The sequence below is a fragment of the Tursiops truncatus genome, chromosome 10 (assembly GCF_011762595.2).
Source record: "Tursiops truncatus isolate mTurTru1 chromosome 10, mTurTru1.mat.Y, whole genome shotgun sequence".
In the NCBI taxonomy this organism is placed as follows: Eukaryota; Metazoa; Chordata; class Mammalia; order Artiodactyla; family Delphinidae; genus Tursiops; species Tursiops truncatus.
Window position 1 is genome coordinate 100,779,874 of NC_047043.1, and position 15,889 is coordinate 100,795,762.

The 15,889-nt window shown below is 55.3% G+C and overlaps 2 protein-coding genes across 4 annotated transcripts in view; one reads left to right on the forward strand and one right to left on the reverse strand.

Moving 5' to 3' along the window:
* Positions 1 to 8,428, reverse strand: part of CFAP92 (cilia and flagella associated protein 92 (putative)) — a 139,453-nt gene extending 131,025 nt beyond the window's left edge. Inside the window, exons 1-3 of the mRNA XM_073787768.1 lie at positions 6,283 to 8,428; positions 3,069 to 3,353; positions 2,804 to 2,917 (exon numbers count right to left, since the gene is read on the reverse strand). The gene's annotated coding sequence lies outside the window, so the exon portion shown is untranslated. The remainder of the gene's footprint in view (positions 1 to 2,803; positions 2,918 to 3,068; positions 3,354 to 6,282) is intronic.
* EFCC1 (EF-hand and coiled-coil domain containing 1) overlaps positions 1 to 15,889 on the forward strand; it is a 33,046-nt gene that overhangs the window by 14,796 nt on the left and 2,361 nt on the right. Inside the window, exons 3-6 of one of the 3 annotated variants that reach the window (XM_073787773.1) lie at positions 8,425 to 8,582; positions 10,840 to 11,008; positions 12,115 to 12,256; positions 14,040 to 14,180. In XM_073787773.1, the coding sequence (XP_073643874.1) occupies positions 8,425 to 8,582; positions 10,840 to 11,008; positions 12,115 to 12,256; positions 14,040 to 14,180 (610 nt within the window). Of the gene's footprint in view, positions 1 to 8,424; positions 8,583 to 10,839; positions 11,009 to 12,114; positions 12,257 to 13,218; positions 13,351 to 14,039; positions 14,181 to 15,889 lie in introns of those variants that run through there. The other 2 variants (XM_033865528.2, XM_073787774.1) reach the window with 2 other exon arrangements.

Genomic DNA, 15,889 nt, shown 5'->3' on the forward strand with positions numbered 1-15,889 from the left:
TCCTTGTGGTTGTAGGACTGAGATCCCCATCCCTTGCTGACTGTCAGCAGGGGTCGCTCTCTACATGCCATCTCCTGTGTCCCTGTTCCTCCTCTAACCAGCAACGACCCAAGTCCTTCTCACACACACTTCACATTTCCCTAACTTCCTCTTCTGCACCAGCCAAGAAAGTTCTCTGCTTTTAAAGGGACACGTGTGATGAGGTGACACAGCTTAAGGTCAGCTGTCCCATATAACATAACACCATCCCAGCAGTGATACCTCACCACATTCACAGGCTGCAGGAATTAGGGTGTGGGATCTTGGGGGGTCATTCCTAGAAATTCTGCTCCTGCACCGGCTGGGTCTGCCCTCCCTTGCTTTCTGCCCAAGCCTGGCCCTCCAAGCTGCCCATCGACTCTGTTAGCTCCTGGGTGTCCTGCCCACCAATTCCTTTCCTGCTTCAATGACGGTTTCTGTTGTTACAACCGTGAACCACTGGCTTGGGTACAGCCTCGAACAACTCACTTCTCCTTTCTTTCCAATGAAGTGTCTGTCCTGCTGTGGCAGCATCATGGCTACTGTGCGGGCGGGCAGAATTTCTAGGAATGACCCCGGAGATCCCACACCCTAATCCCTGCAGCCTGTGAATGTGGTGAGAACAAGCTATCTGCATGGGAGCAATATCTCCCCCAGAGACGTTCTGGAAATTTGTGGGGAGCGACTGTTTGTTTCAGTGACTAGGAGGACGGTGCTGCCAGCACTTGGGGGTGGATTCCAGGGATACAGGCCTCCAGGTAGGCCCTGTACGACCCACCAGGACTGCCTTGTACCCCACATGACTTCCAAATGCCCTGCTGTGTGTTCGTTCTGCGAAAAACTTGCTTTCACTGCAATTATCTGAGCCTAGGTCCTAAGTCTGCTTTCCATACAAACACAGTTTTTTTGCACAGGTTTAATATGCAAAGAATTTTGCAAGAATGCAATGCAGTGTGAGTTGAGGGAAGGTTATACTTTGACTTGTTTGGAATTTTCCAAGGGTGGCTCATCATTGCATAACCACATCACAGATGATAGCAACATTTGTGAAGCTTTACCAGCTGGTAAGGAGTTCCTGTGTCCACTGGCATTCATTACTCTGCGTCCCAGGGAGTCTGCATATCTGTCTATCTGTCTGTCCATCTGTCCCTCCACCATCTATCTGAATATCTTTTCCTAGTCCTTATTTCAATATGTCAACTATAGGGAAAGAGTGTCAACAACATTCCACTGAACATTACCTTACCTCTCTCAAATTCAAACTTAGCCATTATAGTTTTAAGCATCTGAAATTTTCTTTATATCTGAGCATTTACTTATTGAAATGTATGTTATAAAATTCCTTTCTCCTTTAAATCACAAGGCATCACATTAATTTCTTCAAAGTGTATGTAAAGACAGGGTCTATTAGCTCATTTAGGGATAGCACAGGAATGTTATAAAAAGAGGGTGTCAGTATGTTAGCGGTGGGGTCCTCTGCTGTGCAGGGGATAGAACGAGTGGCTGAGGGACACGGCAAGAGCTTGGCTCCGACAGTGCCCACAGCTTATGACGCGCTGCTGTCCACGCGTTTGCCAAATTTCAGACACTCTCCCAGGAGCTGTGTCACCTTTAAGCATACCTGCAGAGCACCCGTATTGTTATCCTTTAGTTACTATTTTTCCTTAAATCATCTCACTCTTTTTACTTAATTTAAAAGGAAGTTTTATCGCTGTCATAAACATAAAACTAAAATGGTTCATTAATTGTCTTTAGTACACATTATACTAAATACTTAACTGTGTAACACACACACACACACACACACACACACACACACACTCACACAACCTGTTCATCCGAATGCCACCTAAAATCCCCTTGAATACTAAACGGAGGCAGGAGCTCCCCGTGTTTAAAAGTACCGTTATTTCTTTTCATCTTCATGGGACCCCAGGGCCCATCAGTGTTTACTGGTGAATGAAGAGAGGATTGCGATGGAGGCCGGGGGGCAGGGGCAGTTGCGGAGCGTCACATCGCAAAGCCACGGTCCTGTGGGGTGGAACCCAGGTTAGGCAGCTCCCGAGAAGCCCCCTTTGCATCGCAGAACCAAGGGAGGCTATGTCCATCGGAGGCCCGGAGCTGGGCGTGAGCTGCCAGGGCTGGAAGGAGTAGAGGGGAACATCTGGCCCTTGTCGGATCGTGTTGGCCACCGGGCTCCAGCAGGAAGAAGGCGTCAGAGGGAGGCTCACTCGGGGCTCAGGGCGGCACCCAGAGGTGCACAGCTGGAGGGAACGCCCTGCTGGCACAAGGACGTGGTCTGTCCGGGCGTGAGGGGACCGTGGGCTACCATGGGCCCGCCTCTCCCCAGGAGGGCCTGCAGCTGAGAGGGAGGTGCTCCGCTGTGCCTGTGGGGTGACAGGTGTCTCTGCAGGTCCCCCAGCCCCTCCGTGCCCCCAGAGGAGAGTGGCCCGAGGTGGGCAGGGGGTGGACGTGGGGTCACAGGCCAGCGAGGGCCTCTGCCGGCCTTTGCAGTCCTGGTTGTCTCAGGTCCTGGGCTGACCGGGTGAATCTCTAACTCCCCTTAGCCACCCTCTCTTTTTAACAAAGAAAGAACAGCCTGAAAACAGGATCTAGCTAGAACTGGCTGTTTTGTTGTCTTTGTTTTTCTGGTTACCTTCTATTTATGGCAAGAGACAGTGGCTTTTTACTCTTGGTGATAATGTTTCCTATGAAAGGAAATCTGTATTAGTCAACAATAGGGCCAGTGACCCAAAATGCCTGCAGTTTGGGAAGGTCTTCTCACCCTCTCACCTGGAGGGTCCACCCCTCTGTCAGCCCCCATCCATGGGACTCGGCAGTGATGGGGATGGGACTCGCCCCCGGTCTGTGGCTCCAAAGCTAGCGCTCTCCTGTCTTTCTGGAACAATCCAAGAACAGAGGGACGGGAGGAGCTGGAATCCCCCCCGGGGCGCTGGGCTTGTCCTCCCCTGACCTGCCCTCCCGCTAGTCACCGTGAACTGCTGCCAGTGGTGTCATTCATCCGTTCCCGCATTCATCGTTCAACAAACCTTGACGGGCCACTCTGTCCTGTGCTGGCTGCCCTCCAGGAAACGCCGTCTGATGGGGGAAACACAGCACAACAGCCGCTGGAGACCGTGGGAGCTCAGGGCATCCAGGTAGGGAGGCAAGTTCTGAAAGGAAGCGACATGTGTGTCGGGGACCCGGCAGGTGGGTGGTTGAAGGACCAGCAGGGTTTTCCAGGCAGAACTAGCTCGGGATGGGTCCACACTGCAGCTCGAGGGATCTGTGCGGTCTCAGCAAGTTTCCCCAGCTCTGGACGTCAGTTTTCTCATCTGTGAAATGGTAGGAATGAGAATAAGTTTTTCTTAGGGCTGCTGGGAGGAATAGATGACTTTTTTCATTAAAACACTCAGAGTGTACATACTATCTATAAAATAAATAGGTAAGCAACAAGGACCTACTGTAGAGCACAGGGAACTCTACTCAGTATCTTGTAATAACCTATGCAGGAAAAGAATCTGAAAAAGAATATGTGTGTGTGTGTACATACACACAAGTATAACTGAATCACTTTGAGGTACGCTTGAAACTAATATAACGTAATTTAACTATACTTCAATTTAAAAAATTAAATCTGTATATATAAGGGAAAAAAACACCCAGAGCAGCGTCTGGAACACAGTAAGGTGCTGGCCATGGTCATCACGTACAAGGACCTAGAGGGCAACGCGCCGGAGGGTCTGTGGGTCTGGCTCTGCCATGCCCAGGCGGCATCAGCAGCCATGAGCTGGAGGGCTGGGCCGGGTCAGACCGTGAAGGACCCTCGAGGTTGTGTTAAGGACACTGGCGTTCTTTCTCTTGGCCACAGAGAGCCACTGAAGCATTTCGCAGGGAAGATGGACGGGGTCAGAGCTGACCTCTGCTCCCTTTGGCAGCCAGAGTAGAGTGGGGACTGGAGTGCAGAAGTGGAGGTGGGCAGTGGGACTTCTCGCCACCTGTGGGACCCTCTTGAACAAAATATATCCCTTCCTCCTCCGGATCTTAGCTTCATCACTTGCAGAAACTAGCTTGGGGAGCGGCTGGAATATGGGGGGATCTGGACTTGTCCGGTCAGCCATGGGAAGACACAGAAGGCTTTGGAGCAGGGTCAGAGCTGTTTTCCAGAAAATGGCCATGACAGCAAGTGCTGATGGCCTGGGGGTGGGTGGAAAGAGACACATACTTATCAGGTTACAGGGTCCTCTCTGTGACTTTGGGGCTGGAGCATTCAAAGAAGCTAGAGCTGCAAGTCAGGGGGGCACCACAGGTGACCTCCACCTGCCCCCAGGTCACTGCATCTCCTCCCCAGAGCCAACCTCAGGGATCTCGTTCTTATGGGAAACCCTCATTAAACCACTGGTCCCTGTGGTCCAGTCCCAGGGCCAAGAGCTGTCAGATTTCTAAGGCCGGACTATTGCAACAAAGCCTTTCACAAACTACTGCAGTGAGGGTTTGCAGTCAGTCAATCAAGAAATATTACACAGACGTGTCCTCTTAGTCTGAACCACTCTCAGGTGGCCTTGTGCAGGTCAAAAGCAGGAAGTCAGCAATTCCATCTGGGTCAGCCTAACACATGCTTCCACCACCTGTAGTATGAAGCTCAGTGGAGCCTGTGAAGCAGGGAGTGGGCCGTGGGCAGGTCGGGCTGGGCAGGGCGTGGACCCGGGTCCGCATCACCGTCCTGCCCCCAACACCTCTGTGACATAATCTTTTCGTCCTCTGAGAAACAGCAACCTCAGAGCCCAGGCATGAGGGTTGCCCGGAATAGCACACCAAGGCCCAGCCCAGAGCAGGGTGCCAGGTCAGGGCCAGCTCCCCCGTTCTCTGGTCTGCTCTGCGAGCCCGCTACCCTGGCCCTGCTGCCCCCGTTGGTCCCCAAACACCTGCCACCTCTCTTCTTCCGCCCAGGCCTCTTTCATGCTGCTCAACCCCAGGTCCTGCCTCCTTCAGGCTGCCCGCCCCGCCCTGCAGACCCACGCCCTCCTTGTCTGGCGGAGGTCCAGCCCTGCGTCCAGCGGGCACGGCCCTGAAGAATGAGGGCTGCCTCTGCTCTCCCTGCCTGATGGTCCCATGTCTCCACCCAGAGGACCACTGAGGGCAGGGACTGCGCCCCTCTCCCCGCCCACCCCCGCCTGCACGGACCCAGGCACTGTAGGCGCCACAGAATAGCATCTATACTGCAGCCCTCCGCCCAGCACCATTGCTGAGGCCCCCCCGGACTAGGCCCTGCGTATGACCTCCAGGTGGCCAAACCCAACGGACACTGTTTGAGTGGCCAAGTGGGTGACGGCGCTTTACACGGGGACGGGAGGAGCAGGAGAGGCAGACGGAGTAAGACAAGGAGGCGGTGGAGATGGCTGTGGGACATCCAGGTGGAGACGCCAAGGCAGCAGCTGCGCTGGGGCGCTCACTGGGAAACCAGATCTGAGAAGCCAGAGCTAGAGGCAGATTTGGAAGCCACTGGTGCTTGAAGCCACAGCACGGCTGAGACCTTGCAGAGGGAGTGCACACGAAGAAGGGAGGAGGTCCTCGGGTGGTGCCCGAGGGCCGCGGGGGTTAGGGGCCAGGATGAAGAGGAGGAAGTAGCAGAGCAGACAAGAAAGGGTGCAGGGGAGCTTGAGCGTCTCCCGGAAGCCGAGGGAAGGAGGCATCCAGTGAGGGAGCGATGTGGGGTCAGCCCTGCCTCTGCAGGCCCGGCAGTGTGGCGGTGCCGGGTGACAAGATGTGAGCAGAGCAGGCAGAGAAGTGGGTGGAGGAGCCACATGGTGGGAGGGTTGTTGCGTTTGTTTCAAGGTGGAGATATGACAGCTCATCTGTGTGACACGCGAACGATCCTGCAGATCGACCCAGCAGAGAGAGGGGCAGCGATACAGGCCGTTAGAGACCAGTTGCTGGACGAGAGTAACACCCCACTCTGTTTCTCTGCAGCCCCGTTGCCCTTGGAAAATTCCAGAGTGTGTCCTCATCCGTCCCACTCTCTGAACTCTGTCCTCGCTGGCTTCCTCTTCCCCACTTTGCTGCATGTGACCTGTGGTCACCTAACGAGGACAGCAGCTGGGCTGGGCCATTCCAAGCTTGCCTTGCAAGCTTCCGCTGCACCTGGTGGGGCCACTGAGACGCGGGCCTGGAGACGGGCCTGAGTGTAAACCCAACTCCTCCACTTCCGAGCTGTGCGGCTTGAGCCAGTTACTCTGGCAAAATGGGGGGGATGATGGTACCTACCTTGTGGGGTTGTTGTGAGGAAATGTTCAAAGCCCTAGAACAGTGCCTGGCGCCGAGCGAGCATGCTGAACGATTTACTGTTGTGTTGACGCAGGAAGTCGCTCTTGGACGCGGCTTCTGAGACTCCAGTGGCTGAGAGGATGCAGGGAGGGGAGGCCCAGCCTCTGCTAGGAAACTTTGAATAAGGGCTGTCCCCCCATCTCATGTTGCTTGTTGAAGCCCTCAAATAATTTAGAGAAAAAATTAATTCCTCACAGTGGGAAGACTTAGACATTGCCTAGTCTGACTCTATTCAAAATTCCACCCATTAAAGTCCTTTATCTGCTTACATACCTCCTCTGCCAGGAAGCTCACCACCTCCCAACGCAGCCCATTCCATTCTTGGTCAGCAGTCCTTGTGAGAAAGTTTTTCCTCAAAGGGAGCTGAAACTGCCTTCTTTTGACTCTCTCTCGTCTTTGCTCCCCCTCCCCCTTCATCCTGGTCAAGCACTGCCCTCTGGGGCCACATAAAGGCTACCTGCCTCCTCCCCTGAGTCTTGGAGACAGGGACCCTATACCCCTGTGTCTTCTCTTCTTTTGGCTGTGGTCTGAGCCTCTGGAATTCAGAGGGACTGTCACCTGCCCAAGTAGACCTCAAATGATATGACCTAAGCTCTAATCACACGGTTTCTCTTTGAACCAAGAATCCCCATCCAGGGGGGTCTCACACTGATTACTGCCAAGCACCTTCCCATTCTCGGCTTGCACTGGGGGAGCCTGAAAGCAGGACGTCGTCAGTCAGAGTTACCGGCTCATAAAACACAAAAGGTTAGGGCTTCCCTGGTGGCGCAGTGGTTGAGAGTCCGCCTGCCGATGCAGGGGACACGGGTTCGTGCCCCGGTCTGGGAAGATCCCACATGCCGCGGAGCGGCTGGGCCCGTGAGCCATGGCTGCTGAGCCTGCGCGTCCGGAGCCTGTGCTCCACAACGGGAGAGGCCATAACAGTGAGAGGCCCGCGTACCGCAAAAAAAAAACAAAAACAAAACACAGAAGGTTAGGCTTAGCTCTAGCTTCAGGCAGAGCCTGATCCAGCAACTCTAATAATGTTACCAAGGATCCGTTCCTGTCGCCGTCATTGTTAGGCTCTATCCGTAGCCCCCAGCATCTCCAGGTGGCCCCCTAAGAGTCACAGGTGGCTGTCACATCTCCCCACGGCACACCTGCTCGGTTGGGGAGAGGCTGCCTCTGTTTCCGGGAAATTCCCCGAGCCTACAGCTCCTTGCATCTCATTGGCTATACCTGTGCAGCCCTTAGCCAATCATGGTGGCTGGGGGTGGGATTACGCTGATTTGTGTACTACGCCCTCCTCTGTGCAGGTGAGCAGCCTGTGGCTGGGGTTGGGGACAATCGGGGAGCTGTCACCCCTGGGGAAGGGGTGCTGGATGGCCCCAAGCGGCGGATGGCTCACCCTGGGCCTCATGTACAACCTTGCAGACCCCCACTTGTTTGGCTCAGCAGGTGGTCCTCTGGGTGGTGAGTTCACCTGACCAACCCTGTGCGCCCACGCCTGTTCAGGCTCTCTGTAGTGCCTTCTCCCCGTGTCCCAGTTACTCCGGGACAGCTGCTGTGTTTACCTCTGACCGGCACGTGGCCAGAGGAGCTCCTGGACAAGCTAATGGCTTCCGGGTCCCTGCCCTCTCACTGAGGCCCGACCGCAAGAACCCAATCAGAGCTGGGAGGACCTCAGAGGCATCGGCTCCAGTGACCCACCTGCAAAATGGAGCCCAAGTCCCACTGCCAGTTCCTGTTGGCAGCGCTGGGGTCGGAATCAAGGACCCCTGCCCAGCCCTCCTGGATGCAGACGCTCCTCAGAAGATTTTCCCTTTAGTCCCATTGGCTAAAATTCAGTTACAAGCCTACGTCTTAGCTACAAGGGAGGCTGGGTGAATAGCCACCATGGAAGGCTGACTCGGCCATGCTGGCCACTGGGTAGGGAGCCAATGGGGTCAGCCACGGAGACCACACAGGGGCTTCTGCAGGCATATCACAGCTTAGCTGTGCAGAGCAGGGAGTGGGGAAGGGCGGGCCCACACCCCACGCTCTCCCGCAGGAAACTGGCTGAGCCCCCTCCCTCCCAACACCTGTGTCTTCCCACACCCACAGGTCGGAGGACAGCCACCTCCCAACCTCACCACGAGCCAGCCCAGAGCCACAAGCCAAGAGTGGTGAACCTGAGGATGGTGGGACCAGAGGCCCAGACCTCCCTCCAGAGGGAGCCTGGGGCTCCGACAGCAGCTCGGGGAGCAGACCCCTGCACGAAGGTTTGTCCCGCACACCCAGGCTTGCTGCCAGCTCACGACTGACCAGGCTGTGCCCCAGCCCTGCTCCCAGGGTCCTGTCTGAGCTGATGCTGCAATCTGGCCTCCAGACAGAACCCCATCCCCTACCTGCTGAGGCTGGGCGTCCGCAGCCCCCAGCCCCCCCTACACCCGGGCCTGAGAGCAGACACCCAGTGGGGGAGGTTGGGATCCAGGGAGGCAGGTTCTGGCTCAGCATGGGAGAATATGTCTCTTGTCAATCCCGTGTAGGGGTGGGTCGGGCCAGGGAGCTGGGGTGGAGTAATCTCCCCATCCTAAGAGGTGTGTAAGTAGGGCTGGACGGTCACCCCTCAAGAAGAGTGCAAAGAGGCCCATCATCTTAATGAACCTGGGTCTGGTGGCTGTGGAGCATCAGGAGGAAAGGAGAGAAAAGCTGTCTGAGCCAGTAGGGCTCTTCCAGCTCAGCTGCAGGCAGGAGTGGACGGGCTGCTGGGTGCCATCCCTCCCACCCGACATCAGAGCCCCTACTGCCCCTGCCTCGGGCACCGGGACGACTGTGACGATAATGACACCACACACACACACACACACACACACACACACACACACACACACCATCATCATCATCAGGAAATTCCCACAACGAAAAACAAATGATCAATATTGGAAACACATATAATCAAAAAGTCATGGACCAGTCACCTCAACCCTGTTCTCTTGGGTCTGGGACACTTCTTATTCAGACAAAACAGAACGGCCCTGAGCCCACGCAGCTGGGTGTCCAAAATCAGGACACCTGAGCCAGTGGTTCCCAAACTTGCCAGCCGGCCAGGATCACCCAGGAGCCTCATGAAATGCAGGTGCCCAGGGACTTCCCTGGTGGCGCAGTGGTAAAGAATCCGCCTGCCAATGCAGGGGACACGGGTTCGAGCCCTAGTCCGGGAAGATCCCACATGCCGCGGAGTAACTAAGGCCGTGTGTCACAACTACTGAGCCTTTGCTCTAGAGCCCGTGTGCCACAACTACTGAAGCCCACGCGCCTAGAGCCCGTGCTCCGCAACAAGAGAAGCCACCACAATGAGAAGCCCGTGCACCGCGACAAAGAGCAGCCCCCGCTCGCTGCAACTAAAGAAAGCCCGCATGCAGCAACGAAGACCCAATGCAGCCAAAAATTATAAATAAATAAATAAATAAATTTGTTTAAAAAAAAGAAAGAAAGAAATACAGGCGTCGAGGCCCACCCCCAAGCTGCTGAGCGTGATGCTCTGGGGGCGGGAAGGTGGAGGATTCCACGGCTGTGCCAGTCAGGACAGTGTCCGGGAGTGTCAGGCCATTCGGCCTCAACTGGCTCTAGTTAAAGGGAACTTGCTGCTTCACAGAATTCACTTAAAGGCCCAAGAGTGTCAGCAGACCCCATCCCTCCCGGCCTCACCTGCCGTCCTGTGCATGGGCTCCCGTCACACTGACAAGGCGGCCCCCAGCAGCTCAGACCCACGCCCTCCAGACCCCAGGCTGGAGGAACAGCGGTGTCACCCTTCTCTGGAAGTTTGAGTCAAGTTTTGGCCCGACTCTCCCTGGCTACGCTGGATCCCTGGACCTGCCTGCACCAGTCATGTGGCTGGGTGGTCTGCGCTCTGACCGGCCAGGCTGCACTCACATGTCCCCCGAGCCAGGGTGGAGTGGAGGTGCCCCCGGAGACGGGGCCTGACGCGGGGCAGCCGGACCCCAGGCAGGCATGACACAGCCCGGGGTTTCTGACGCTCATTCCGGCTGGAGTGCACCAGGAGGCATGGCCACGTCGGGGATCACATCAAGTCACACGTGTGACACCCCTCCCTGCACATCCCTGGGCGTTGGAGGAACGAGGTCGCTGAGAGCTGAAGATCGGTTCACTGGGTGCCCGTGCCCTGCAGAGCCCCAGCCCAGCCCGAGAGAGGGTCTTGGCCCCCTTGGCTGGGATCACCATGTCCTCAGTGGGAAATAACATGCCCGTTGAGGGCACAGATGGGCCCCGGCTTCTCAGCAGAGAAGAGAGGAAGGCTCCTCGCTCCCAGTGTCCCCGTGTGAAACCAGGGAGGGGGTCCCGGGCCAGGCACACGGGAGGGGGCTGCACGGCACAGCCCAAGGGGGTGGGAGAGCCACTATCTGGCGGAGGCGGTGAGGGACCGGCAGGGGAGATGGCACCAGGGCCTCTCTCCCCTCCCCCCTGCACCCCCCCAGAGAGCTGCCTGCTTCCCCTCCCTCTGTCCCTTATCTGCAGCCCGTGCTTCTCCAGCAGTGGATGAGCAGCTGTTCCGCTCGGTCGAGGGCCAGGCCGCCTCTGACGAGGAGGACGACAGTGAGAAGTGGCAGCAGGAGCAGGGGCCACCGGCTGAGGTCAAGGCCCTGCTGGCCGGCCTCTCCAGCTGCGGGCGTGGGTGCGTGTGCCGGTGAGGACACCCAGGACCGGGCACCAGGGCGCCGGGCTCTCACAGTCGTCCTGGAAGCACAGGGCGGCCCCTCCGTGCAGTGACAGACCCTGAACGTGGGAGGCTGACCCCCCCCGATTCACGTCCAGGCTGGGTCACCTTCATGCCCTCTGACGCTCTGTCCCGTCATCTGTTGGGGGAGGGGAGAAGACGGCGCCCGGCATGCGTGAGGGTGAAATGAGATGAGCCAAGGCACAGTTCCTGGTGGTTTAATCCCCACTGACTCTCACTCCCTTGGCCGCGGCCCCAGGACCTGCCCCGAAGCGCTAGTGGGACCCTCAACACATCAGTCCCTTTCCTAACCCACTGCTCCCGACACCTGGGGCGCCTCGGCCAAGTCGCCCAACTTCTGAGCCTCAGTCTTCCTGTCTCTCAGATGGGACAGTAACACCTGTCTGACAGAGGTTTTGTGAGGATTCTCCATCGAGGATGTAAAATGCCCCACGGGTACCCGATCCCAGCAGGTACTCCACTGGGGGCAGCCTTGACTTTTTAAATGATATTGTAAGGTTCCGTTGATTTTCCAGGGTCATTGTTATCACCAACCCTTTAAGTCAACAAACATATACTAAGCACCTACTCTGTGCCAAACAAATTTGGGGGCATCAGGAAAACAGCATTAACCAAGACAGGCCCTCTGCCCTGGAGCCTCTGTTCCAGTGAGTGGTGACAGGTGTGAGGGAGAGGCGGGGCAGGGGAGGGCCTCTGAGCAGGTGCTGTTTGAGCAGAGCCCTGAAGGAAATGAGGGAAAAGCATTCCAGGCAGAGGAAACAGCAAGTGCAAAGGCCCAGAGGCATGCAGGAGGGGCCATAAGGAGCCTGCGGTGGCTGGAGTAGAATGAGTGAAGGTGGGTGGGAGGGAGGTCGGGAGGTCACGGGGCAGAGGGGGCGAGGCCTCTGGCTTTTGCTCTGATGAGATAAGGGGCCGCGGGGGTGGGTGAGCAGGGGGTGCCATAGCCCCGCTCAGCTTTCAGGGGAGACAGACTTGGTAATAACACCCGCCCCCCCCAGGCTGGAGCAGACTTTGGAAAGCAGCTCCCTCAGTGCTGGCACTCTCCTCCGCTGCAGGTGTGATGACCAGACGGCCAAGAACCTCGTGACCTACTTCACCCACTTTGGCAGTGCCGACCATGCCCGTGCCCTGGGGGAGCTGGAGCAGCTGGGGACCCAGGGCTGCAGTGGGAAGACCCTGGGGACACCAGGGGAGGAGGTCAGCTGAGTCCCACAGGCTGAGAGCTGGAGCAATGCTAGAGTCTCCCACAGGCGGAACTGAGGGACCTCAGCCAAGTGCTGTGCCCCATTTCCAGAGGCACAAACCGAGACTCAGAGAGAAGATGATTTAGGTCTAATGAAGAATATTCTGGTTGCAAGCTAAAGGATACATCTCAGATCAGCTCGAGTGAAAAACAGGAAGTTATTAGAATACGAAGCTGGGAGAACAGTTTCAAAAGAACAGCTAAGACGAGCTTCAGGCACTTCAGCTCCCTAAGATGGATGCAGGGACTCAGACCGCCTCCACCTATCTGCTCTGTATTTTTCTGGGTGCTGACCTCACTTTCCCCTACTTCAGAGGGGCCTGCTCCATGTGGCGGGGGACGGGAAGGTAGGACCACAGGCAGCTCTAGGCTCCCGTCAGCCCACTGAAGAAACCCCGGGGGAACAATAATAGCCCAGTACATTAAATCTCAGGGAAGAGCTCCAATGGTCCGGGCTCAGTCATGCGTCCGTGCCAGGGCTAACCCACGTGGTAGGCGGGCGGGGTCCCATGATTGGCAGCTCCATCAAAGTCAGATGAAATGGACGAGGGACACTTCCCTCAAGGAAAGTTAGTGAGTTTGTTGTGGAGGAGAAGGGTGGCGCCGGGCAACACCGAGAGAGGTGTCTCCATGTCAACAAGACCACTTGGCATGTTTTTCTCGTCTGTCTACACCATGGCAACTTCCCTGTTCCATAGTAATCAGGCATGGAATGCTATGGAAAGTTATTATTTCCCTAAGCCCTCTAGCACAATGCACTTTTGCAAACTGATTTTGATAAAAGAGTTTTATATTTATATACCTGAAATTCTAAATCCATACTGTTTTGTTTTCTTTTGTTTTTTAAACGTATCTGTGATCTGATACAGTTCCAAAGGGCATAGCGACCACTCCTTTCTAATTAAATCTCAAACAGGCGTCTGGAGAGCTCAGTTACTGACTATGTTCCCAGGCCTCCTCTCTCCTGCCTGAAGCTGAACGTCCAATGGCACCATGCCTTCAGCTGCTTCTCTTTCCCTCCATCGGTGCTAAGAGAGGGGGCTGCCTCACTCCTGCCATCCCTGCTTCGGAAGGCAGGTGGCCATGCAACATTCTGCGACCTCCCACCATCCACCCTCTGGTATTTTGATGGGATCAACAGCGTCAGTGCGCCCTGGCCAGGGGTGGGCCAGTGACTGTGGCTGGGCCAGTGGGGCCCCTCTCCTGGGGCTCTCTGTCCCGAGTGAGGGGGGGCGGGGGGAATGGCTGGAGAGTGTTCTCAGCTGCAGCACCGGACAAGAGGCTCGAGATGTTTCTGCTGCCTCATCCTGAGGTTCTCCAGCTTCCAGTCCCTTCTGGGAACAAGGCACTAGCCTGCCAGTGAATTCCCTTTCTGGTCAAACTAGCCAGATCGGTTTGTTGCTTGCAGCCAAAAAACTTTAAAAAGTAAAAGCAGATGGATAGAGAAGAGAAGGGAGGATGGAGTCCTTCCACCAGAAAAGGAAGGATGTGTATTCTTACATCAGCCTGACTCACTGTGTGGCCTCAGGCCCGGCATTCAGCTTCTCTGGGCCTCGCTGCCATCCCTGGGGAGACAGTGGGGCTTCTATGTGCCCGGCCACCTGGCAGGCTTGGGGGGCCAGATGAGACGACCTCTGTGAAAGGGTCAAGGCAGGCCATGGGCCCCGCCTGGGGACGGTGCTGTGAGTACGGGGCAGAGGGCAGCAGGGCAGGCGCTGAGCCGGTTGGTCCCCACAGGCAGAGCTGCAGCAGAAGGTGGACGAGAATGAGCGCCTGAGGCTGGAGCTGCAGATGGTGGAGACAGAGAGGGTGCGGCTGTCCCTGCTGGAGGAGAAGCTGGAGGACGTGCTGCGGCTCCTGCAGAGGCTCCGGGACCTGGTAGGCTCACGGGAGCTGGCACAGCCAGGGCAGGGGAGGAGCTTGGGGGGCGGGGCTGGGGAGCCCAGCCTGTGTCCGAGACTGGCTCTGAGCTTTCCCTACGTAGGCAGGTGTCATCTCTACTTCCAGATGTAGAAAGAGCTCAGGGAAGCTAATCCAAAAAAAGGGGAGGCTCTCTAATTCATTTTATGAAGCTAATATAACTTTGATCTCAAAACCAGAGGACAATAAATACAATAAGAAAGGAAAATGATAAGCTAATGTCATATTCAAATATGGATGCAAAAATACTAAATGGCATATTAGTAAACCAAATCTGGCAGTGTTTAAAGAAATGCAATATGACTAAATTGGATTTATCCCAGGAATTCAGGATGATTCAAGATCAAACATCTATTAACACAGTACAGCACACTGCAGATTAAAAGGAGCAAAACCACGTGTTCATCTCAATAGATGAACAGTCAGTAACAGCTCCTCTTATTATAAAACCTCTTGGCAAGTTAAGAACAGGAGGGATCGTCCTTAATCAGATTAGGAGTCTCAGCCAACTACCTCTCACAAACCTCACGCTTACTAGTGAAATGTTAGAAGGAATCCTTCTAAAAATCAGAATCAAGACAAGCATGCCTGTCATCACTGCTTGTGCCACGTAGAGGTTCTAGCCAATGCAGTAGCACAAGCAACAGAAAGGATGTGGGCTTCCCTGGGGGCGCAGGGGTTAAGAATCCGCCTGCCAATGCAGGAGCCACGGGTTCGAGGCCTAGTCTGGGAAGATCCCACATGCCGCAGAGCAACTAAGCCCGTGCGCCACAACTACTGAGACTGCAAGCCACAACTACTAAGCCCACATGCTGCAATTACTGAAGCCCATGCACCTACAGCCTGCTCACCACAACTAGAGAAAGCCCGCACAAAGCAACGAAGACCCGACGCAGCCATAAATAAATAAATAAATAAATAAAGAGAAAAAGAAAGGCTGTAAGGACTAGAAAGGAAGAAACAAAGTGATTAGTAATTATGTATCACATTTATCCACATAGAATACCGAAGAGAATCTAAAGGCAAAGTATTGTTATCCTTTGGCAAGGTGCCCAATTTAAAAAAATCATAAGACAGAGATCAATATTTCTAAATAGCATCAGCAAACCATTTAAAAATTTTTCTTAGGAGACACTAACTTAGCCAGGATTGCACAGCCACTATGAGCTGGAAGTAGGATGTGAACACAGGTCTTCAGGGTTTGAAGTGGGCTCTGCCTGCGCTTCAGGCTGCCCAGGATGTAGGGCTACCGAGGCCCAGCCTGATGTGACACAGCCTGGGACAGTGGCAAGTGGCAGCCCCGCACCTGTGGGCTGTGAGGGTAGTGGTCCCAGCACAGCTCTGGGCCATGGAGCCTGCGGGCAAATGCTGGTTCTTCCATCTCCCAGCTGGGCGGCTTTGGGCAGATTTCTCGCTTTCTCAGCACTGCTTTTTTAAAAAATTTTTTAAAAATTAATTCATTTATTTTTGGCTGTGTTGGGTCTTTGTTGCTGCGCGCGGGCTTTCTCTAGTTGCGGTGACCAGGGGCTACTCTTTGTTGTGGTGCCTGGGCTTCTCATTGCGGTGGCTTCTTTAGTTGTGGAGCATGGGCTCTAGGCATGCAGGCTCAGTAGTTGTGGCTCGCGGGCTCTACAGCGCAGGCTCAGTAGTTGTGGCACACGGGCTTA